This window comes from Lichenostomus cassidix, chromosome 4A (assembly GCF_008360975.1).
Source record: "Lichenostomus cassidix isolate B80296 chromosome 4A, HeHo_3.0, whole genome shotgun sequence".
In the NCBI taxonomy this organism is placed as follows: domain Eukaryota; kingdom Metazoa; phylum Chordata; class Aves; order Passeriformes; family Meliphagidae; genus Lichenostomus; species Lichenostomus cassidix.
In genome coordinates this window covers 18,152,316-18,175,433 of record NC_139485.1, presented here as the reverse complement: position 1 = coordinate 18,175,433, position 23,118 = coordinate 18,152,316, and the positions used below count along the sequence as shown (strand labels likewise).

Genomic DNA, 23,118 nt, shown 5'->3' with positions numbered 1-23,118 from the left:
CCTTCTGCACTTTGGGAGATGTGGCAGAGGCACTGATAATTCTTGGTGTAATCAGGATAAACAAGGGGTTTGTGTCTCACCCCGCAGTTCTCTCTTCTGATCACACCAACTGGCCCAGGTGAAGAGATGGCAGAAGCAGCAGGGGAAGGAGACATCTCTTGGCCCTGCTCTGCCTTTCCTTGCCTGTGTGGTAGCCTCACATTCATGGGGCTTTGTTATCCATGCAGGAATTGCTGGGAGGGTGGAGAATGTGTGCTTGACCTTCTGCCTGGGCTTGGCTGCTCCTGCCACAGGGAACGTTTTGGTCAAGGATGTCCCCTCCTGCCCTGGGGCCAAGATGCTCCAGGGCTGTTGCCATGGCAGTGTCCAAACCAGCTGGGGAGATGTGATCTCTCCCAGGGCTGCTGCTCTCGATCGTGACGCAGGTCGGTGGATATTTGTTTCAACAAGAGCCATGCTGGTGTTTGCAAACCCTTTTAAATTGCTCTCAGCAAGCGCTGCTGCCTCTGGAGCAAAGCCTGCTTGCAGAAAAGCCTGCGGAAGAGGAGGGCTGGGGGCAGTGGTAGGAGCCTGAATCCATGCCAGGTTTCCATCCCACAGAGCGTGTCAGAGCTGGAGAGGGACGTGCTGTGGCTGCTGCCTGCCTTTGAACAACAGGCAGGCTGTCCCTGCTCCACAACGTCCCCATTAAAGCATCCCTGTGCAATTTCACATAATGAGCAAATATGAAGAAAATCAAAGTATGTTTGAACTTCATTAATGAACAGAAAGAGGGCTAAATGTTTCCAATAAACATTTGCTGCAAATTTGCAGAATACCTAAACCAGCTCTGTCCGTTCCAGCTCAGGTTCTGAATTGCCCAAAGCCATGGAAATCTCAGTGCTGGAGTGACAGGAGCAGCCAGAACCTGCTGGGCAGAGCTGCTGGTGGTGGCTGTGATTTCTGGAGATAGGAGTCTTAGTCAAAATGCCCGGGAGAGTGTTCCCTGTCCAGGTGCAGGCAGCAACATCCCTGGGGGATATGGAGGGGAGCAGCCTGCCTGTGCTGCTGGCCTCGGCAGCAGCCAGGAAAGGGAAGATACGGTCCTGGGCTTGGAATAAAACAGTTTTATTTAGGAGAGGCTCCCTGAGGGGTGGGGAACCAGCTCTCATTAAAGAGGATGTCCCCATGGCATTTGTGTGCACTGCAAAAGACCTAATTAGTATTTATTTCCTTTCATTAGCTGTTTACAGGGGGCTGAGCAGTGGTGTTGCTGGCTGTGTGAGGTCCACCCGAGCTCCCTGGGGTGCAGGCAGAGCTGGGACACTCAGCCTGGAGCAGCAGTGGGGTTTGTTCTCAAAGCCACACGGAATTTCAACAGGCTGTGTTTTCATTCTTCAGGGCTGGAAATCTGATCTTGGCTCAGGCTGGCTGCTCAGCCCTTCCCAAGGGACAGACGGATGGGGAAGGACAGCTGAGCCCCAGCTGCAGCTCCCAGCTTAGCACAGCTCGGGGTGCCCTGCGAGGGGCTGCGGGGTGTCCAGCTGGTGGTGTCACCGCTGGGACCCTCAGCTGTCACCCAGGGCCATCCCTGGCTCCACAGCGCCGACAGCTGATTAGCTCACTAATTAAGGTAAATGACGATGGCAGGCTCGGGGCACACGTCAGATCCCTGCCGTGACGGAGGTGTTTTCACGTGTACATCACGCAGCTCTGACGCAGGGGTTGGCTGTAATTGCTGCTTGTCCCTCTGAACGTGGTGCCTTCCTGAACTTCAGTGATTTGTTCCCTGGCTGCAGGAGAGCTCTGTGCCCTCAGTAAGTCATGGCTCGGCTGCAGGAGGGTCCTGGATGCCGTGGGGAGAACCAGGGAACAGGCTTGGGTTGGAAAGGACCTTACAGCACATGTCATTCCACCTCCCACCCTGGCTGGGGACACCTTCCACAGGATGATGGATCCACAGCCACTTCCAACCACGTCTGGAACACTTCCAGGGATGGGGCAGCCACAGCTTCTCTGGCCATCCTGTGCCAGCACCTCAGCACCCTCTGTGTAAAGAAATTCTTCCTTACACCTCATCTAAATCTCTCATTTTAATTTAAAACCATTTCCCCTTGTCTCATCACTATCTGCCTGGAGAGGATAAGTGCCAGGAGGATGTACAGGGAGAGCTATGCTGGGGGCAATACCTTTCTCTGGGATCTCTAGGATCCCACAGTGTCCTCCTTGGTCCCAAGGCTGGGTCCCTGGTCCCAGCTCTGCCCAGTGCCTGGGTGTCTGTCCCCAGGCTGCTGCCTCCTGCTGCTCCTCAGCCAGAGCTGGGCTGATGGCAGGGATGTGTCTCCTCACTCCTCCTGGCTGGCTGTCTCCAGGTGGCACTCCTGAGTGTGTCACATATCAGAGCCTTGCTTTACAGGCAGCTCCTCCATCAGGTGGGGTGCTGTCCCTCCCCAGGTGCCACCCTCACTTTCAGGGGTGACTCATGTCTGCAGAAATACAAAATTCCCCCAAATGCCCTCAGACAGGAGACCAATCTCTTGGTCTTGTTTACATCACCTGTGAACAAGATGAACCCAGAGAACAGATGCACCTTTTACTGTTAATAGATTAAAATTATAGATGATCACAAAATAACAATGTACAGAATACTTAGCTGATGTAAATTACTTTTGCCTCTATTTCCTTCCATTAGCCACCAGCCACTTACCCCAGGCAGAGCTCTGTCCCAGGGAAACACCTGAGCTGGATGTGGAGCAGCAGGCTGGGTAAGTGCTGGGTAAGATAGCACTGCTGATGGACTGAGATGAGATGAAGTGGGAAAATCAGAGGGACTAGGAGATGGAAGATGCTACCTGTCATATTATCTCTATTTCTTAAGGAAAAAAAAAAAGTCAGAAAGCTGTTTCTGTCTGATTTGTGGTCTTCTGATCTGGGTATTGCTTGCTCCAGGATAGAATTTGGCCTGCAGAGCAGTGAGGAAAGTTTGCAGCATTGGCAATAACACTGTGTGATGCAGGAGTGAGCCTTTAAACAAGATTATTACTCATTTTACCAGGCACAGCTATCCATTATGGTTAATAAAACACCACATAAGTGATTCTCAACCTGATCCAAACAATATATCTTGTGGCCCAGCTGGGCTCACTTTTATCCTGAGCCTCACAATCAGGATATGTTGGCATCAGCAGCCACTGAGAGATTGGTACCTGATGGCATGGACAGCCAAGATCTGCCTCGTCCTTTCCAGAGGGATGAGTGATGTGAGATGCTGGATGGGCACAGTTGCCACCTCTCTAGCCTGTCCTTTTCTGAAGGACAGCGTCCTGTTGGCTGAGGTGGCATGTTGTGCCTGGGGAGAAAGCAGATCCTCACAGGCTGGGCACCCTGTGCCCCTGCTCCATGGCAGGCAGGTGGCCTGGTGACCTCTCGAGGACCATGCTGTGTGCTTTCACCCTGCTGGAGCTGCGGCTGCTGTTCTGGGTGCCCAGAGGGGGATGTCTCATCATGCCAGGGTGAATGAGCTCTGCAGCCTGGGCAAGGGGAGGAAGCAGCCCGGGCTGCAGGAGAAAGGCTTGCTCATGGCACTCCTGCTGGAAATGAGGCGCAGGAACTTGTGGAGGTGCACCTGATGCAGGGTGGTGGCAAGGCTGCCTCCTCCACGTGCCTGAGCTGCTCAGCAGCCTGTGCTGGAGGACAGAGCCAGCAGCCCTGCCTGCACACTGCCCTTTGCATCCAGCATTCCCCTGTTCTGCAGCTGGCAGCAGCCCGAGGAGCGCCGGGGCAGCGGCAGGAGCTCATCCCTGCCGGGATGCTGTTGCCCTCCAGATAAGGAGCAAACCCTTGCTCTGCAGCGTGCTGGTGGCTGGCTGGGGGACTCTGCTCCAGGCCATCCATCTGGCATCTTTTTGAGATGCTGTACTCATTTTTTTTCCACCATGCCAAAACAAATCCTTGCAGACTATTAATCACTGGCTTGGAAGAGCATCCACCCAGGTTCAGTTGTGATAAGATATGCCAGCCCTTGTCTGACATCGTGTAGCCATTTCAAGAGGACATAATTACAGCAATTGCTAGGCCTTTCTCTAGCTTTTCCTGCTTTCTCTCACAGGTGATGCTATGTGACGAATCACTTTCCCTGACATCCCCAGCTCAGCTCAGCTCAGCTCAAGCACCACTGGTAGCCTGGCTGTGCTGCGGTGCAGGAACATCAGGCTCACTGCAGACAGTGCAGGTGGGGAGCCAAACGTGTGAATCTCAGTTTGACAGGTGAAAATGACCCACGTGGTGATGCTGGGGGAGAGCTGGGGCTTCGATGGGTGCATTTTGCAGTTTCCCTCTGTCTGCAGTTGCAGGAGAGGCAGGGATGCTGGGGAGGAGGGAAATGCACTGGGACTGCTGCCTGGACTGCACTTGCCGGGTGTGGGATCAGGCAGGCAGCGCTGAAATGCCAAAGCGCGGGATGCTGTGAAGTCAAAACCAGGGAGGAACCAGAGCCAGACTCCCTGATGTGGGCACCTCGGTGGGATGGAGCTGCAGCCTGGCCTCAGCCCCGCGGCTGCTCCTCAGCTGGTGCTGGATCTCCATCGGCAGCTCCCGAGCCAGGACAAATCACACCAGCTGAGGAATGCTGCCGAAATCCCCCAGCTGATGTTCAGTGCTGCAGCAGGAGGCTGTATATCCCAGAAATATATCCTGCCTGCTGGCGTGCTGGCCAGGAGGCTCAGGGGTAAAGGCAGATGAATGTTTGGGAGCTGTCAACAGTCTGCCAGGACGAGGTACCTAGATGGAAAATGGAAGAATTGCAGTCTCTTGACACCTTGCATGGGGTCAGCAGCAGACTAAGTAGCATGCGGGAATAAAGGGGGAGAAAAGCAGAAAGAGAAAGGCAGAACAAGTGATTTAGCTCTGCTCATGACTGTTTTGAAAGAGGGGATGGGTGTTGCTGGAGCGGCTGTGCAGAGTTGGCTGAGCTCTATGTGTGAGCTGGTGAGCCGTTCAGACTCGAGACACTGCACTGCTCCCTTTCACTAAATCACTGTCTTTCCCCAGGTGTCTTTATTCCCCGACCTTCACAATCTGCTTGTCCATGCGGGGACCTGGAGACTGAATTGAGACATGCTATTTGCCAGCAGGGTAGCAAGAGCAGAGATTGTCCCATCACCTGGGATAACCTTCACCAGCAGGCGGGTCTCCTGCAGAGAGAGCTTTGCTTGCCTCTTAATTCATCCATGGCATGGCTGCCTTGCAGAGCCCGAGGCCGTCTGTTGCTCACCTGTGTGGGGTTTGTAATGCAGGCAGGAGTCCAAGGGGCCGTGGGGAGGGAAGGTCCAGCAGGAACTGCTCAAGGAGCTGCACTGCATCTCCCCTGGCCAGGCTCCTGCACGTGCCAATGACACACATTCCAATTTCCCTCTGCTTCATTTTCTACCCTCCCTCTTCTCTCCTCCTCGCTTTTAATCTTTGCTTAACTTGTTGTGCAGGCAATTGCAGGGCATTTAGTGCATGGTGATGTGTGTTTGGGGCCTGAGCTGGAAATACGGCTCATTATCTGGAGTGGATAATATTAAGCACTTTTCTCTGTTGGCCATTTGATCACAAGGTTATCCTGTTTGATGGTTTTATACCCTGGAATTGATTGCAGGGGAAATATTTAGCCAGCATGGCTGGAATGTGTGTCTCCCCACAGGCTGCCAGGTGCAGGTGAGCTACTGCACTTTGGGGAGCCACTCGGGGGGTGATCAGCAGCCCTCTTCAGACCTTCAGGTCATCTTTTCTTGCAAGAGATGGGATTAAATCAAGCAAGCTGCACAGTGTTTTGGTGTGATCCTGCAGCAGCCAGCGGAACACAGCCTGGTGAGGTGGAGAAAAAGGAATTGCTGTTTGCAGCCCCCTGAGTCGTGCAGCATTTTTTGATTCACATTTTAGGTCCAGGGAGACCTTAGAGTGCCTTCCAGTACCTAAAGGGCTACAGGAGAGCTGGAGAGAGATTTGGACAAGGGCACAGAATAACAGAGCAAGGGGAAATGGCTTCCCACTGATGGAATAGATTTAGGTTGGATATTAGAAAGAAATTTTTCCCTGTGAAGGTGGTGAGGCACAGGCTGCCCAGAGAAGCTGTGGCTGCACCTGGATCCCTGGGAATGTTCAAGGACAGGTTGGACAGGGCTTGGAGCAACCTGGTCTGGTGGAAGGTGTCCTTGTCCATGGCAGGGGGTTTGGAACTAGCTGATGCTTGAGGTCTCTTCCAAGCCACGCCATTCTGTGGTACTGGCTGCCCTTGCCTTGCTCTTGCCCCACGCAGGCTGCTGAGAGGCACTCGCTTCCCAGCTCCTTGCTGTGCCCTGTGCTGCTTCTGCTCACACAGGATGTGCCTGCCTGGCTGCTCAGGTACCTTCAGAAAGCACCACCTGATAATTTCTCCCTTTTCCCCACGTTTTGCTGCCAGGCAGGCTGTGTAAGTTGGGAGTGAGTCCAGCGGGCTTCCTCTGGACCGACACCAGGGTTGGAGCAGAGAATTAGTCCTGCACCTGTCACTTTTTTAATATAGGCTTTAAATCTGATTATGACTGCCTGTCTGGCTCTCCATTATGTGCTTCATGATTATTCAGCATTATGTAATCTTTGATAAAAGATGCTGCATCAGTAAAAGTGAATTAAACTATTGAGTGATAGGAGTTTATCGAATTCTTCAGAGTGATGTTGTCCTCTCTTTGGCACTTTAACCTCTTCAGTGGAAGGAGTGTGCCAAACTCTGCCCTTGCTAACAGCCAGGAAACCCTGCTGACTTGGGTGGAATTGCAGGAGTACAAATAAAGTTAGATTTCAGCTTAGAAAGACAGTTTTTTATAGTCTAAAGACTCAATATTTTACAGCAGTGGTCTCTTATCTGCATTATGTGCAAACTGCTAACAGAGTTACACAGACAGATGTCTGCAAGCCTTGAAGATGCTCAATAAAGTTTGGCTCTCAGAGGGCTGATGTGCAGAGCTGGCCAGGATCTCCTCACTCCAAACCCTCTTGAAAATGGGCACTGAATTCCTGTGAGATGAAAGAGACAAAAGGTGTTTACTACTAAGCTGAATACTTTGTCTAATTTTCCAAACACTCCCCTAAATATAAAAACTTGTGTTTTTCTCCATTTAGGGCTTCCCTTTGTCATCACACAGTAGATGTTTGATGGCTGAGTGGTCTAGGGATTTCGCTCTGAGTTTTCCTATTTCTTCATTTCCTTTTTCTATGCTACAGGTTTTTTTCTTTTTCTACTTCACTGCGACATTAGAAACATTGCTAGGGGAAGAAAAAGCACAAACCTAGCTGTAACTCCTGACACCAGATGCTTTGAAAAGCTTTCAAGTTGTGCAGAACCGGATAAGCAAAGAAAGGAAAAAATAAACCTACATCATTTATTTTACTTCACCTAGTAGCTAAAAGGAAAAGGTGCTGGAAAAGGGAAAAACAACACTTCAGAACTGCAAAATTAAAAGAAAGGTTCTAAAAAATTAAAAAGATAAAGTTCCTCTTTGATGTTTAAAACAAATTTCAAAATTTCAAACTATTTTGTGCATGTTCTCACCCGTTCTGCAGACAACTGGGGTGCTGGGGAGTGGCTTTGCTCCCCCTGGCCCTAGCAGAGGGTGAGTGGATCCCAGCTGGTGCAGGGAGCTGTGGGAGCCTTGGCTATGGAGGGACCCCAAAACCCACCATCCTCTGCAGTGCCACATCCCAGGAGAGGCAGGGATGAGATATCTGTGAGCAAGGGCCAACTCCCTGCTTGTCCTTTTCCCTCATCCGTCCACAAGGAATGTATAATAAAACCCTGGCTTGCCAGCCCGCTGATGCCATAGTTTTAAATATACTTGTTTCAGATGCTGAGATTTACTTTTGACAGGGATGAGAGAGACAGCTCTAAATGCTGGGCTGGAAAGGAGTCATCACATTAGTGCTCAAACAAAGGGCTGCAAGCTGCACCGCTTGCTTATCATTCAAAGCTTTCCTTATTCCACAGCGTGGGCAGAACCAGGATCTCTGTTCCTTGCTGCCCAGACCCAGCAATGAGGTGAATGAGTGCCAGGTCATGGTGCCATCCTGCTCCTCAGCCTCCTCCTGTGGCCCCCTGGACCCCCAGCCTGGTGCTGAGGGGCATCAAGCTGCCCCAGGGGGGATGAGGATCTCCCCAGCAGCAGCATGAGGTGCTGCTACCAAATGGGCTTGCAGGGGGTTTGGCCAAGGGGGACATGGGGACCACCATGTCACCAGCTCCCTCCCTCCAGCCAGGCCACCAGGCAGTGATGCTAAGGGCATCATCAGGTGCATTGCAACAGGAGTGCTGTGCTCTGGGTAAGCTAATTGTGTTGCAAGGAGCGGAGTGAAGCTTTTAGATTTCAGAGCCAACGTGTGGCATCTTTATTAATGTGCCTACTTGAGTTCCCTGGGACGCGATGTTTTCTCCTCACCCTGGCCATCCATCTGAACTGATAATAGGACTATTAATCCATTTTGTTGACAGCACGCACAGACCTCCAGTGAGGCAGGAGATGGGGAAGAGGTGGGGCTGCAATCGATGCTTGTTTTGTTCCAAAGGGATCCCGTCACAGCCTCTGACAAACTGAGCATTAGCTGGAGGTGAAAAGATGGAGTGTTAAGCAAGGTTACAGGTGATGTGCAGCTGGCCAGCTGTGGCTTGGCTTCTCCTTGGTCAACTGGAGAGCATCCTGCAGGAAAGTGTTGAGAGATGAGATGCTCTACAGAAGCTAAACCTGGAGGAGACCTTGTGCTCCAGGGCATGTCACACTGTTCAGGTTCTATGCTCAGCAACCTCATACCAGTTATTACCTCACCTCTAATCCCTCTCCATACCCATACAGAGGTAAAGTTTCTCTGATTTCAGGGTCTTTTCAGCCCTGCCTGGCTATGAGGTGACTGGCACAGCATCCATCATGTCAGTGATTTCCTTTATAGCAGCAGAAATACATATATGCAATAAAAAAAAAAAAAAATATGCAGGTCTTTTATAGATGTGATATATAAAGAAATATTTCAGTGGAAAAAGAGCCGGGAAATGATGTGCATCCCTGCCCAGCTCTTGCTCCTCCACACAGCCCCTGCCAGTAGTTGATCCCAGACGCCTTTATATTCAGACTGATCCTGTCTGGTTTTAAATATCTCAAGCCACAGAACTTTCTCCCTCCAGGGAACCACATCGCAGCCTCATAATTTTCACTGTCAGCAGAGGGGATTTTTTCCCCTGTGACATTCAACCTAAATGCTCCATTTCTTCATTTCCTGTCACCCCTTCTGGTGATGCCCCTTGTACTCTATTAAATAATTCCTTCCCTCCCTCTCTATTTACTCCAACCAGATCTGTAAGGCTCTTAGTTTGTCTCCCCCCGGACAGCTCTTAACCAAGCAATATATATATTTAAGCCTTTTAATCTTCTTTCAGAAATCAGTCTCTCCGTGCCTTTGATCATTTGTGTGGCTTCCCTCTGAACTGCCGCCAACAGTGTGTGCCGAGGGAGCTCCGCGCTGCGGCTGCAGCCACACCTGAGCCTCGCAGCGCCGCCGCGGGACCCGAGCGGCGCTGATCCCGGGGCACAGCAGCCTCTGCGTCCCCCTCGCTGACCCCTGGCCCCCGGCCTTTCTCTGCAGCTCGGCGTGGCTTGGCTCGGCTCAGCCAGCGCTGCCCGTCCTGCTGTCGCCTCCTAGTCGCCTTCGCGTCCCAGCCGCGCTCGCTCACATCTGTCCAAGGCACAGCTCCTTTCGCTGCTTCCTGCCCGTATTGCTAATCTCACTAGGCCTTTTTTGTGTTAATTTTCTACGCTTGCTGGAGCTCACAGCACCTCCCAGTATAGCATCATCTGCCAAATTCATTAATGTGTAGTCTACTCCCTCTTTCCAGGTCATTAATGAGGGTATTAAATGAGAGCAGCCCTAACCTAGATCCCTGCAGTACCCCATAAACACCTCCCCCTGCTTCTAATTACCCTTTGTTTATGATCCCTCAGCCAGGTTTTCAATCCACATGGCACAGTTCAAGTCATCAGAATTAATTTTTTCACGGAAGACTTCAACGAGGCTCTGCCCCTTTGTGCCATCCCCACCTGCCACGGCCCCCGTGTCCCACTGCCACTCCCCCGTGGGTTACAGTGACCTACGCTGCTGCTCTACACAGAAGGCAAGGAACACCTGGCAAAGGCTTTTCCTCTGCCGGCTTGTGCCCCACTCCTCCAGGACACGGCAGCGGCAGCAGAGGGACCCTGCGGGAAGGAGGGGGTTCCCCTCGGGTGTCCCTGGGTGCAGTGTCCCTCCCTGGACACTGAGATGGCATCTCATGGGGGGCTGTCCGTGGATGGCAGGTGTCCGGGCAGGTGTCCCTGGAGCAGTGGTGTCCCCGGACGGATATCACTCGGGAGGAGATCACGAGGACGGTGTCTCTGAACGGATGCTGTCCCAGGGATGGTGATGGTGGATGGATGCTGTCCCTGCGGGCAGGGGTATCCCGGTCACCCTCTACTGACCCTCCCAGCCGTGTGGGGCCCGTGCCGTGCCGTGCCGCCCGAGGAGCCTCGCCCGGGGCCGCTGGTCCGGTGGTCCCGGTGATCCGGTGGTCCCGGTGGTCCCGGTGGTCCCGGTGGTCCGGTGATCCCGGTGATCCCGGTGATCCCGGTGATCCCGGTGGTCCCAGTGGTCCCGGTGGTCCCGGGCATCCCGCGGTGCCGCCGAGCGCAGCCAGAGCCGGTGCCGCTCCCCGCGCGGCCGCGAGATGGCGCCCTTGTGCCTGGGAAGAGCGGCGGGGCTCGACGGCGCGGCCGGGCCGGGAGAGGCAGCACCGGGCCGGGAGAGGCAGCACCGGGCCGGGAGGGGCAGAGCGGCCGGGAGGGGCAGCACCGGGCCGGGAGGGGCAGCACCGGGCCGGGAGGGGCAGAGCGGCCGGGAAGGGCAGCACCGGGCCGGGAGGGGCAGAGCGGCCGGGAGGGGCAGCACCGGGCCGGGAGGGGCAGCACCGGGCCGGGCCACAGCGCGATGTACCCGCGGGGCGCGGCACCGCCCAGCCGTCGGTGCCTGCTGCAAACCGCCCCGGCGGGGCTCGTGTCCCGCTCGTGCCCGTCCCGCTGCCCCCGCCGCCGCCTGGCCGTACCGACCGGCGGGCTGCGGGGTGGTTGGCCGCGGGTCGCGCCGGCATTGGCCCCTTTAACCCTGGGGCGCGGAACGGCGTGCCGGGAGGTTTCCGACCCGCGCCCCGCCGGGACCGTGCCGCCTTTCCCCCCCCGGTGAAGCCCCCCAGGCCCTGTAAAGATTCCCCGGGACCCTGCGTGCGGCGGGTGCGGAGACAGGAGGTAAGGCACGGGCACACGCACCCGGGAACGCTTTATTGCATGGCTGGGAGGAGACGGTAGCGCGGTGTTTCTGCAGGATCGGCAGGGTGCAGCGAACGCTGCCGGCTGCCTCCTCCCGGCGCAGCGGGGCGGTCCCGGGCCCTCGCCGGCTCCCGGGAACACTGCCCGGGGGGCGGGCCCTCCTGCCCCAGAGGGCTCAGTCTCTACTAAACGGACTTGGGACGCTCCGCGGGACGCTGTGCTCCCAGCGCTGCCCGCGGGGATCCGCCGCCGCCCAGTGCGCACCCACAAAAGAACTAGCCGCCGGTGACCGCGGCCGCGCAGCCAAAACACCGCTGCGCCCGCAGCTGCCGGGACAGCAGGGAGAGCAGGTTCAGCAGGGACACCGGGCTCCCCCTCGGGCAGCAGTCAGTCCCGTCCCGCTCCGCTCGGCTCCGCTCCGCTCCCGTCCGCGCCGCTCCGCCGGCCCCGCCTCGGCCACGCCCCCCGACCGGCGGCGCGACCCCATTGGCGGAGGCGCGGCGCGCCGGTCCCGCCCGCGAGCGCCCATTGGCTGCTGCTCGGCACCGCCCGCCCCCGCGCCGCCCGCCCCCGCGCCGCCCGCCGGCGCTCCGGACTGCGGGCAGTGGCGTGCGGCCGCCGCAGCGAGCGCCGGCGGGAGCGGGCTCGGCTCGGCACAGCGCGGCTCGGCACGGCGCGGCTCGGCACAGCGCGGCTCGGCACTGCACGGCTCGGCACAGCGCGGCTCGGCTCGCCTCGACTTCTCTCCGCTCCGCTCCGCTCCTCTGCGCTCCTCTCGCTTCGGTACCGCTCGGCTCAGCACCCCGCTTCTCCCGCAGCCGCTCGCCATGCCCGGCCCTTCCGCGGCGCCGCCGGCGCGGAGCGCCTGAGCGGACGGCGTTGGCGTGTGCACGGGGAACCGCGGCTCCGGTGCCCGCAGCCGCCCGCCCGCCGCCGGGGCAGCCCGGCGGGCGCTGCCCGCATGAGCGCGGCGGGCCCCTGAGGCGGGCGGCCGGCGGCCGTCGGGGCGCGGCGCGGCGGGCGGAGGGGGCGGCGCGGCGATGGGGGCTCTCCCGGCGCTGCTGGGGGCCGCCTTGCTGTGGGCCGGCGCCGGGGCCCTCGTCAACCTCAAGTACACGGTGGAGGAGGAGCAGCGGGCCGGCACGGTGATCGCCAACGTCGCCAAGGACGCCCGGGACGCCGGTTTCGTGCTGGACCCTCGGCAGCCCGCCGCCTTCCGGGTGGTCTCCAACTCGGCCCCCCACTTGGTGGACATCAGCCCCGGCTCCGGGCTGCTGGTGACCAAGCAGAAGATCGACCGGGACCTGCTATGCCGACAGAGCCCCAAGTGTGTCATCTCGCTGGAGGTGATGTCCAGCTCCATGGAGATCTGTGTGATCAAGCTGGAGATCAAGGACCTAAACGACAACGCGCCCAGCTTCCCCACCGACCAGATCGAGCTGGAGATCTCGGAGACGGCCAGCCCTGGCACAAGGGTGCCGCTGGAGAGTGCCTATGACCCAGACTCGGGCAGCTTTGGTGTGCAGAGCTATGAGATCACCCCCAATGACCTCTTTGGGCTGGAGACCAAGACGCGGGGTGATGGGTCCCGTTTTGCTGAGCTGGTGGTGGAGAAGAGCCTGGACCGTGAGACCCAGTCCCACTACAGCTACGTGATCACGGCGCTGGATGGTGGTGACCCGCCCAACTTTGGCACGGTGGAGCTCAGCATCCGCGTCATCGACTCCAATGACAACAATCCGCTCTTCGAGGAGCCAGCCTACACCGTCAGTGTGCCTGAAAATGCCCCGCCGGGGACGCCAGTCATCCGCCTCAATGCCTCTGACCCGGACGAGGGCACCAACGGCCAGGTCCTCTACTCGTTCCACAGCTACGTCTCTGAGCGGGCCCGGGAGCTTTTCCAAATCGACCCCCAGAGTGGCCTCATCACGGTGAGCGGTGCCATCGACTATGAGGAGGGTCACGTCTATGAGCTGGACGTGCAGGCCAAGGACTTGGGGCCTAACTCCATCCCTGCCCATTGCAAAGTGACCATTAGCGTCCAGGATGCCAACGACAACCCGCCCCTCATCAACCTGCTGTCTGTGAACAGTGAGCTGGTGGAGGTGAGTGAGAATGCCCCGCCGGGGTACGTCATTGCCCTGGTGCGGGTCTCGGACCGCGACTCGGGGGCCAACGGGCGCGTGCAGTGCAAGCTCCTGGGCAACGTGCCTTTTCGACTCCAGGAGTACGAGAGCTTCTCCACCATCCTGGTGGATGGGCGGCTGGACCGGGAGCAGAGGGACCAGTACAACCTCACCATCCAGGCCAGGGACAATGGCATCCCCTCACTGCAGGCCACCAAGTCCTTCACTGTCAAGATCACCGATGAGAATGACAACCATCCCCACTTCTCCAAGCCCTATTACCAAGTTATCGTGCAGGAGAACAACACCCCAGGGGCCTACCTGCTCTCAGTCTCAGCCAGAGACCCTGACCTGGGCCTCAATGGCAGCGTGTCCTACCAGATCGTGCCCTCCCAAGTCAGGGACATGCCTGTCTTCACCTACGTCTCCATCAACCCCAACTCTGGAGATATCTATGCTTTGAGGTCCTTCAATCATGAACAGACCAAGTCCTTTGAGTTCAAGGTCTTGGCAAAAGATGGGGGTAATCCCTCTCTGCAGAGCAATGCCACAGTCAGGGTGATTGTCCTGGATGTCAATGACAACACGCCCGTGATCACGGCCCCGCCGCTGGTCAACGGGACAGCAGAGGTGTACATCCCCAGGAACGCGGGGGTTGGCTACTTGGTGACAGTGGTCAAGGCAGATGACTATGATGAGGGTGAAAATGGCAGACTTTCCTATGAAATGGTGGAAGGAGACAGAGGATTTTTTGAGATCGACCAGGTCAACGGAGAGATAAGGACTACCAGAGCCTTTGGGGAGAATGCCAAAACAGCCTATGAGCTCATCGTGGTGGCTCATGACCATGGGAAAACATCTCTCTCGGCTTCTGCCTTGATTTTGATATACCTGTCTCCGGCCCTGGATGCCCAGGAGTCCATAGGATCTGTTAACCTCTCCTTGATTTTCATTATTGCCCTGGGGTCTATCGCAGCCATTCTTTTTGTCACCATGATCTTTGTGGCAGTCAAGTGCAAAAGGGATAACAAGGAAATCAGGACCTACAACTGCAGGTAAAGATACCTTTGTTTGTGTGCACCTGCGGGTGTGCTTTGATTTTTGCCATCGCAGTTACTTTTGCATTTGCTGCTGTATGCTCGGGGGTGGTGAAGAGGGGTGGATTTGCCTTAGGAACCGAAGTGAGGTTCCTGTTCCTGTAAGAAAATTTCTTGCAAAGCTTTAAGAAATCGGTCTCTGCGAGGAGAGCAGAGATCCCCGCCGAGTAACGAATCGACTTAATTGTGCGGCTTGGCAATCTGTTGCAGCATCCCTGCTTTTCCGTGCTCCATCGCAGCAAGCGGGGAGAAGGGTTTTACCGGGGCCCGGCCGGTTCCCGTGGGCAGCCCCCCGTGCCCAGCGCTGCCCCCCGGGCTGGCGAGGGGGGAAAGCCCCCCGGGCACCGCAGCATCCCCCAGCAGCCGGTGCGAACGGCGCGGTGGCAGCGCTAAGCCCTCGCTGGCCGTTCAAAGGAGCTATTGTGTGCCCGCTGCGGCTCCTGGCCACGGCCAGCCGCGGGGCCAACTGCATCAAACAGCGGCAAGCCCCCGGCCGCCCCCGTGCGCAGCTCCAGCTCCAGCGGCAGCGGCAGGCATGGCTGGCCGGGCTGCGAGATGGGCGAAGGAGGATTTGTGCAGCGCTGTGTCATTTTGCCCTGGCTGGCTGTGTGCTCCGGGGTCCGAAATGCCGGAGGGGAGGTCAGCCCCGCGCCTGGAGCCGCTGAAAGGCTGATAGGGGAAATCCAGTCCCCTGAATATGTAACAGCCTGGCGATTATTGTCTCTCTTTTACTATTCTCTGTGTTACACAAGTTAGGAGACAAATGCTAACCACACATGAATATCAATCAGATGCCATAAAAGAGCAGCTGCAATGCCTCATAAATGGTTTAATCCTGTTACTAGTGAAATAGCCATGACTTCTCCATTCCTTCGGCACCGAGTCGCTTCAGAGAGGAGGGATGGAAATTAATTTTGCTCTACCTTGGAAACGCACGCTCGCCCCTGGCAATTCAGCGGCGCGGGGGGATGTGCGCTCTTTAAAGTTTTATTTACGCAGAAATAATGCCGGGGAGTCGGGGCATTGTACCCCGTTTTCACAGCGCAGAGTGCGTATATAAGCCTTTTTGCTCGATGGGGGAAAAATCATCTGCAAATAAAGGTCGGTCTGTGCTGTATTATGGGATGTCTAGCTCCAAGTGAAAGCCCATAGACCAGATTCCTTGCCAGCTCGGCCCATTAAAAGAGGATGGGACCTGAATGGATAAAAATCATGTTGTGGTGGTGCCCCAACAGCTTCTCACATACGTATAAGCCCTGGGTTTACTGTGACGGCTTAGGGATTAATGAAGTGCGGTTTAATTAAATAATTGGTCAATAGAGAAAGGACAGCAAAATGAATGCCTGCAGGAAATAATTGGGCTCTCGCATTGCCAAACTTAAACATTTAGGTAAACAAAACAATTAAAGCTTCATCAAGCTTTGTTAGACAAGTCAGCAGCATATAGATTGTTGGCACAACAGAAATCCCTGCCTTCCTCTGATTTATTTGCACGCTCGGGGATGCTCGGGCTGTTATCAGTGTGTGTCTGAGCTGAAGTCAGCCACAGAGGTGGGGAAGCACCAGGGAGGCTCAGCAGTGCAGTGGCCGTGGGGTTCCCTCTCCCCATGCCTTTAGGCTTTGCAGTGCCTTGCTTTAGAGATTCTTCACGAGAGCTGCTGGAGAGTCTTCAAAAAATGTGTTAATTTATGAGGCACATATGAGAGCTGTTTGACAGTGGCATTTTCATGCTCAGGCAATTAGCTTTCTGGAACAAGAATATTTGTCCAATATTTGCCTTTCCAGATAAACTGTATTATTTATTCATCCCATTATTTCTGTTGCAGCTATTGGATTTTTTCTTTTTTTTTTTCCTTTTTTTTTTTTTAATGCTGTTATCATAACAAGAAGACGAGCAAAATCCTGACTTTCAAGTGTGTATTTCTGACAGTGCATAGCATTTGATGTGCTTCCCTAGGAAATACTGAGCTGCCCAGTGGTGTGCATGTAGAAATTCATGGCAGGGACTGTTGTGCTGCTCACTGTGGAAAGATGAGCCACAGTCACTGTGAGCCAAGCATACCCAACTAATGCAAGGTGCAAATAATTTGTCATTTTTTGCCTGGGTTGTGTTTTGCAGTAACTTTTTTCCTTCGGTGTTTTGCAGAAGGCAAACAAGGCACTTCATCAGTTGATTCTTTTGGCAGGTGGGAAGGAAAGAGGGAAGGAAAGGCAGAGAAAAACAAGCTTGCAGTAAAAAAAAAAAAAAAAAGGTCAAAAAGGATCATTTTTCTTTGAAAAACCCACGGTTGTTGTTCTCTGATTTCTAGAAGGTGAAAGCATTTCCCAGCAGAAGGGGATGTGCATGTCGGGGTGAGGGAGGAATGGGATTCAATTGGAGAAAAGATCAGGTATGATCAGGAGACAATCAAAACACCAGCAGTTTAGATAAAGCATTAATAAACAAACAGCCTTTGGAGTGTGAGAGAATTGAGGTTGCCAGTAAGGACTGCTTCTGGGTCTGCTTTATTTACTGCTATGGAAAATGAACTAGGAAAAAAATCTGCTATTCCTTTGGAATTTTCATTACAAGGACCAAATTAAATCACTTTTAAAATCCTTATTATGCATGGAAATGAATGCAGGTACCCTTTTCAGTTCATGGATTTTAACATCTCCATTTTTCTCCTCTGTAGGCTGGACTTTACTTCTAGTAACTGAATATCAGCAATTACATACACTAGATCAAAACAGAAGCATCCTTCCTTCCTATTTTTTTTACCTATTTCACCTGAAAACATTATACATATGAAAATAAGCTAACTACTGGCGTGCCACCAGCCCCAAAACATGACGTAATGTGCATGACTAAGAAGCCTACATGGAGATGGGGGCCAAGCCCTCTGGGGTTCTGCACGTGTATTTAGCAGGGCAGGGTTTAGGATGCTCTCAGCTCCTCACTCTCTCTCTGTCCCCCAGAATCGCGGAGTACTCCTATGGGCATCAGAAGAAATCGAGCAAGAAGAAGAAAATCAGCAAGAATGACATCCGCCTGGTGCCGCGGGACGTGGAAGAGACAGATAAAATGAACGTTGTGAGCTGCTCCTCTCTCACCTCCTCCCTCAACTACTTCGACTACCACCAGCAGACGCTGCCGCTGGGCTGCCGGCGCTCCGAGAGCACCTTCCTCAACGTGGAGAGCCAGAACAGCAGGAACGCCGGCTCCAACCACATCTACCACCACACCTTCACGGGGCAGAGCCCCCAGCAGCCCGACCTCATCATCAACGGGATGCCTCTGCCGGAGGTGAGCGTGGGCAGGAGTGCTGTGCCTGGAGCGTGGGGATTGTGCTGGGCTGCCTGGAGTGCTCTGTGCTGCTCTGTCGGGGTCAGCGCTGCCCAACGGGGTGCTGGGCAGACAGCCTGTGGTGGTTTGTGTCTGCTGGATGCCCCAGGGGGATGCAGAGATGGAGGGTGGGCAGGGGATACTCACTGTGAGTTCTGGGGCAGCCCTGACCTGTGGCCATGGGTGGATGTTTTGCTCCCAGACACAGCAGAGACCCTCAGAAGTGCCCAGATGGGGATGGGCCAGGCCAGGCTGCCTCCCTGCCATCTGGGAGGCTGGAGGTGGCTGCTTTGCAGGTGGATTCTGAGTGTGGTGATGCTCAAGGGAGGAGACACTTGCCCTCACAGAAGTTTTGATAAAGGTTGTTGGAAGTGGTGTTGCTCTGGAGGCAGCTGGCTGTGCTGGGGTTGCAGACAGCACAGGATGTCCCAGTGTGACCACCTGCACCCCTGGCCTGGTGCTGTCCCCTCACCGTGCAGGACCCTGGCTGGCATGGGAGGCATGTGTGGTACCTGCTGAAGGCAGGGAAAGGGGCCACTCTCATCCACACCATCCTCATCAGTTTCTTCTAATTCTTCGGTTTTCCTGTACATCACAGGCATCATTTAATGTTGCTTGTTTGTCTCTCTTTGAATTATTGTTTGGTATTAAGCAAAACAATCAAAGGTTTGTCATGTTTCCTGCTTTGAACAGAATAACAAAGCTGAAAAAGCAGCTGAAATATTTATGGCTCGCTCTGTTTTGTGTTCAGTGTGCTGGTGTAAATGCAAAATGCTGCTGCTGAACGCAGTGGAGCCGCTTCAGATTGATCCTGGTGCTGTGGAGAGCAGAGCCTGGCCCTCTGCAGGGCTGCTGGGAAGGGCTGGTGCTGGGAGCCTGGTCCTGCTGTGGTTGTGTTGGCAGAATGCTCACTGAGCCCTGGTGTTTAACTTCCACTGAGACAGAACCAGCTCTGGGACGTTGTGTACCAGTGTTGGCCCACAGGGGTGACCATCACTGTTGGGATGCTGTTGGGGGCAGTGGTCCCTGAGGAATTCCTGTCTTACTGGAGCACTGTTCTTTGGAGAGGATTCTGCAGTGCATCTCTGGCTGGTGCCTTGCTCTGGGCACTGGAGCAGTGGAGCATCCTGTCAGCCTGAGATTCACTGCCACCAGTCACTAAATCCATCACATGCTGGCATTATCCAGAAGTGCATGCTGGCAGTGGGAGGTCTCTGGTGCCAGGGAGGATGGAAGGACCATCAGGAACATCATAACTCAGCTGATAAAGTTAACAGGCAGCTGCAGGCAGAAGGCAGTGCTACCTGTGCTTCTCCTTGACACAGCTGCTGGGCTGGGGTCTCACAGAGTGTGCCCTCCAGAGATTTCCCTGCTTTGTTCACCCTCTTGTGAGGGAGATGGGATGCTGTGGCTCCAGCTGCCCCCATTTTCCCATCACTTGTGCAGGTGAGATGCACTGTGAAGAGCTGGGACCTCCCCTGGAGAAAGGAGTTTGTCTCTTGTGAGGAGTTGCCAGTGTCAGTGGGACATTTTCCCCCTGCAGCCCTGGGAGCTGCCAGGCAGGCAGTAAGAGTTGCCAGTCCTGTGAAGGAACTGTGTGAGAGAAACATGTCCTGGTGGGGATCTGCTCACTCTCTGGAGGTGCTTTTGGACAAAAGGGCAGGGTCAGAGCATGGGGAGGAGAAATCCCAGCTGGAAGCTGTTTGGAAGTTTAGTTTAGGGTGGGAATGTCTGTGTTTTTTGGCAGAGTCCCAGTGTTACGCTTCCAGCTGTGCAGGCGAAGCTATCTCGCTGGTGGTGTGGGTTCTGTTGGCTTCTAGAAATCCCTGAGAGTGAGGAGGTTCAGTGGTGCTGCAGTGACAGCTCTGTCCTGGCACACAGAGTGACACAAACTCCACAGAAAGTGCTTCCATGGAGGAGCATTGCAGCCTTGTACCCCCATGGCCCATCAGTGCTGTGCTGTGGTGCTGTGGCTGTGCAGGGTGCTATTGGTACACCTCTGGGTGGTGAGGATTTCATAAACAGTCCCTGCCCAGAGTTACAGAGCCCAACCATTCCCTGCAGTGCTTCCAGTGGTACTTTGTCTGGGCTGGTTTGAATCGCTTCCAGTAATGAAGCTGCTGTTGTTTCCCCTGGGAGCCTTTATGAGGTGTCAGCATTGGGGAGATATCACTGCTGCTCCACCTAGGAGTGACTTTTCCTGATGGGAAGGCAAACCATCGGTTGATAGCAGATAAAATACGAGGTAAATGTGTCTCTGGCAATGTCACTTGGCATATGATGGCTGTGGCTGGGGTAAGCGATTGCCTCTGCAGACATGCTGCCCCAGCAGCAGTGGGTTTGTGATGTAGCTGGTCTTTAACGTGAGCCTCATTTACTTTAACAGCCAGGAGCCTTGAAATAAAAGTCCCCAAGGATGGCTTGTTTGCAGAGTTTCAGGAAATGTTTCTTCTTGTGCAGTGGCAGGTCTCGGGGCTGGGAATAATTGGGTTTGTTGGTGCTCCCCATCTTTCCCTGGTGATGGGGAAAGGATTGAAGAGTGGTGTATGTGGGGGCTGCAGTCCCGCTCTGAGGATGCAAAAGGAGTTTGGGATCACTCTTAAAAAGCTTTTCCCTTTGGGTGGGGACCAGGCTTGGCTGCCAGCTCTGCCTGTGCCAGGGCACGGCTGCCAAGAGAGCATTGGGGGACAGTGGGGATATCCTGGGGTGCTGTGGCCCTGCTGGGGTTCAGCAGTCCCGTGGGTTACAGGGTACCACTGGGGGATGGCTGCCCACAGCCTCTCAGCTTCCTTGTGGCTGTAGGCAGCGATGGCAGAAAGCATTTGTGAGCAGCTCTGGTGATCGTGGCTGACAGCAGGAGGCTTGGCCCCCGTTAGTGTTTGGACTTGTTTTGCAGCAGGGACAGTGGGACATGTTGGAGCTGCAAGGGCATTGCTGCTCGGAGGCTTTGCTGCTGCCAAGGGCTCTTTTTCATCTTGCTTCTGAGCTGGAGGAAAAGTCAGCTTTGAAACCGAAAGGGCTTGTTGTCAGGTTTTGCATGTATATTGCTGCGAGTTGCACCAGGAGATTAAAAATCAAAATTAATAGGAGCCATTAGGCAGCTTCCTTGATAAAAATGCATGTTGCATTGGGGTGGTGTGGAAACTGGTCTCAGTGCCGAGCCTTTTAGGATCCAAGGGACATGACTTGCATGTAGAGTAGCCACCCTTGGGTAACACTTACATGCCTGGATTTTGACTTTGTGGTTTAGAAAGTAAACAGCATGTGTGTGATGGCTGTATCTGTGTCTCAGAGGCAGTTCTACGTGCCGAATTTGCTCTGCTTTGGGAAGGGATGTTTGCTTGCCTCTCCAGGATGGGAAACACACCCTGGGGCACTGCAGCTCTCTCTGCCCTGGCTGTCCCCTGGGGTCACCATGGTGGCCAGGCCAGGGCAGGACCCGGCATGGGAGAGGTGAGGAGGTGTGACACGGGAGCAGGAGAGCATTCTTGGAGAGGCTGGGATGGGATGTCCCAAGGTGGAATTGGCACAGAATTTCTTGACTGCCTCTCTAGGGTGGCTTGGTGGGGCAGTGCTGGGAAGGGAAGCAGCAGCACTGACATTATTCTGTATTCAGGGTATGAGTCAGGCTTGGTCTCGCTCTGGTGCTGCTCTGGGCCCCACTGGAGAAGAAGGTGAAGGTGGAGCAGCCTCTGATCCAACAGGACCCGAGTCCTCTGGGCTCTGCAACCCGACAGCTCCCATGGCAGTGTCCAGCCCCGGGGGGGCTGTGGCCATCCACCCCTGAGCTGATGGCCACCATCAGTAAGATGGGGAATTACTGGTTTTAGTGATAATCCTGGTCTAATCCCCCAACCTTGATACACTCCCGCATAATCCTCACTCACACTGATTTAGTTGGGGCTCCTCGTGGCTGCAGGGATTATTTGAGGGAGCAACAGTTGCAGGATAAGGCCCTGCTGGTTTCAGATCTGCTTTGTGCTACCTGGAAAGCGTTCTCCTCACTGTGGGAAATGGTTTTCGAAGCACAATAGAGCAATTTTCGTTTCAGGCAGCACCGGCAGCTCTTGCTCTGGCTATCTGGCAGTGTTAACTAAAGCACATTTCTACAACACACAAAGATTTTTGTTTTGTAAGAAATGAAATCAGCATGGCTGTTTCTCTTTCTCTGTCATTTCTCTACTTGTCAATTCTTTCTTCCCCTCCAGCTTATCCTCCTCTTCTCCGCTAGCCTTAAAAAGCCCCCAAAGTGTCTGTTATAATCACATTTTGTGTGTTACAACCAGAATGAATGTACTCACTTTAATATGCTGGGTTTGAGGAAATCAGTTTCTGTCTGGTATAACAGACAATTTGTTATAAACCATGCCATTTAGAAGTGAAGGGCCTTGCTTTAGTGCAGCGCTGGGGAAACGTCATGATATATAATTGGAAGGGATTTGGCTTGCTTCTGAGTAATACTGTGTATAGAGCAGGGGAAAAAGGAAAGAAAGGAGATGATTTCCAACCCGGGGAAAGTTTGCGGTGCTGAGGCAGGCCAGGCTGATGAAATAAGGCTTATTTTCAGGAGGGCTGATAATTAAAGCATTATCAGTGGTGATGTTCGGGAAGGCTGACTTCGCAGCCAGCGTTGCCAGTCTTGTTTTCTCCTTGGGAGGTCACTGTAACTCAGCACTTTTTTGTGCCTGCGCCGTGACGCGCACCGCGCCGGGGAAGCGCAGGTCACGCTGAGCCTCTGAGTGCTGGGCAGCCCTGTGTGGAGCCAGCCCAGCCTGACCCTGCAGGATCCCCCTCGGGAGGAGTGATGCTCTCAGATTCACACATCCACTGGTTGTCCCCTCCCTGGGATGGCTCCTGGTCCCTGCCTGGGCAGCCAGTGTCACTCTGCATCACGAGGGACCAGAGCTTGTGGGGTGGGACCCCAAACCTCCCCGTCTGCTGTCCCTACTCACTCCAAATCCCAGCAGATCTCTCAGCTTAACTACTCCCAAAGTGTTTTGTGTATCGCTGGAGGTTCCCTGACCTCTCTGAGCGTCGGAGGCTGACATTATGGAAATCAGCAGCTCTTTATTCCGTTCCGAGGTCAGCCTAACCAAATTATACATCTCCTAATGTAATCGCTCCAAGCTGTTGTATGGAGAAATTCATTAGAATACCTTGCAACAGAGATAAATATGCCAGCTCCCATTCATGTTTAACCACGCCACACTCCCTGGCTGCAACTTAGGCAAACC

The 23,118-nt window shown here is 54.5% G+C and overlaps 1 protein-coding gene across 2 annotated transcripts in view; it reads left to right on the top strand.

The window, feature by feature from the left end:
• The first annotated feature begins 11,946 nt into the window (after positions 1-11,946).
• The window catches only part of PCDH19 (protocadherin 19), a 58,153-nt gene continuing 46,981 nt past the window's right edge, over positions 11,947-23,118 (top strand). For both annotated transcript variants that reach the window (XM_085060723.1, XM_085060722.1), the window contains exons 1-2: positions 11,947-14,517; positions 17,518-17,845. In XM_085060723.1, the coding sequence (XP_084916849.1) occupies positions 12,377-14,517; positions 17,518-17,845 (2,469 nt within the window). In that variant the 5' untranslated portion in view covers positions 11,947-12,376. The remainder of the gene's footprint in view (positions 14,518-17,517; positions 17,846-23,118) is intronic.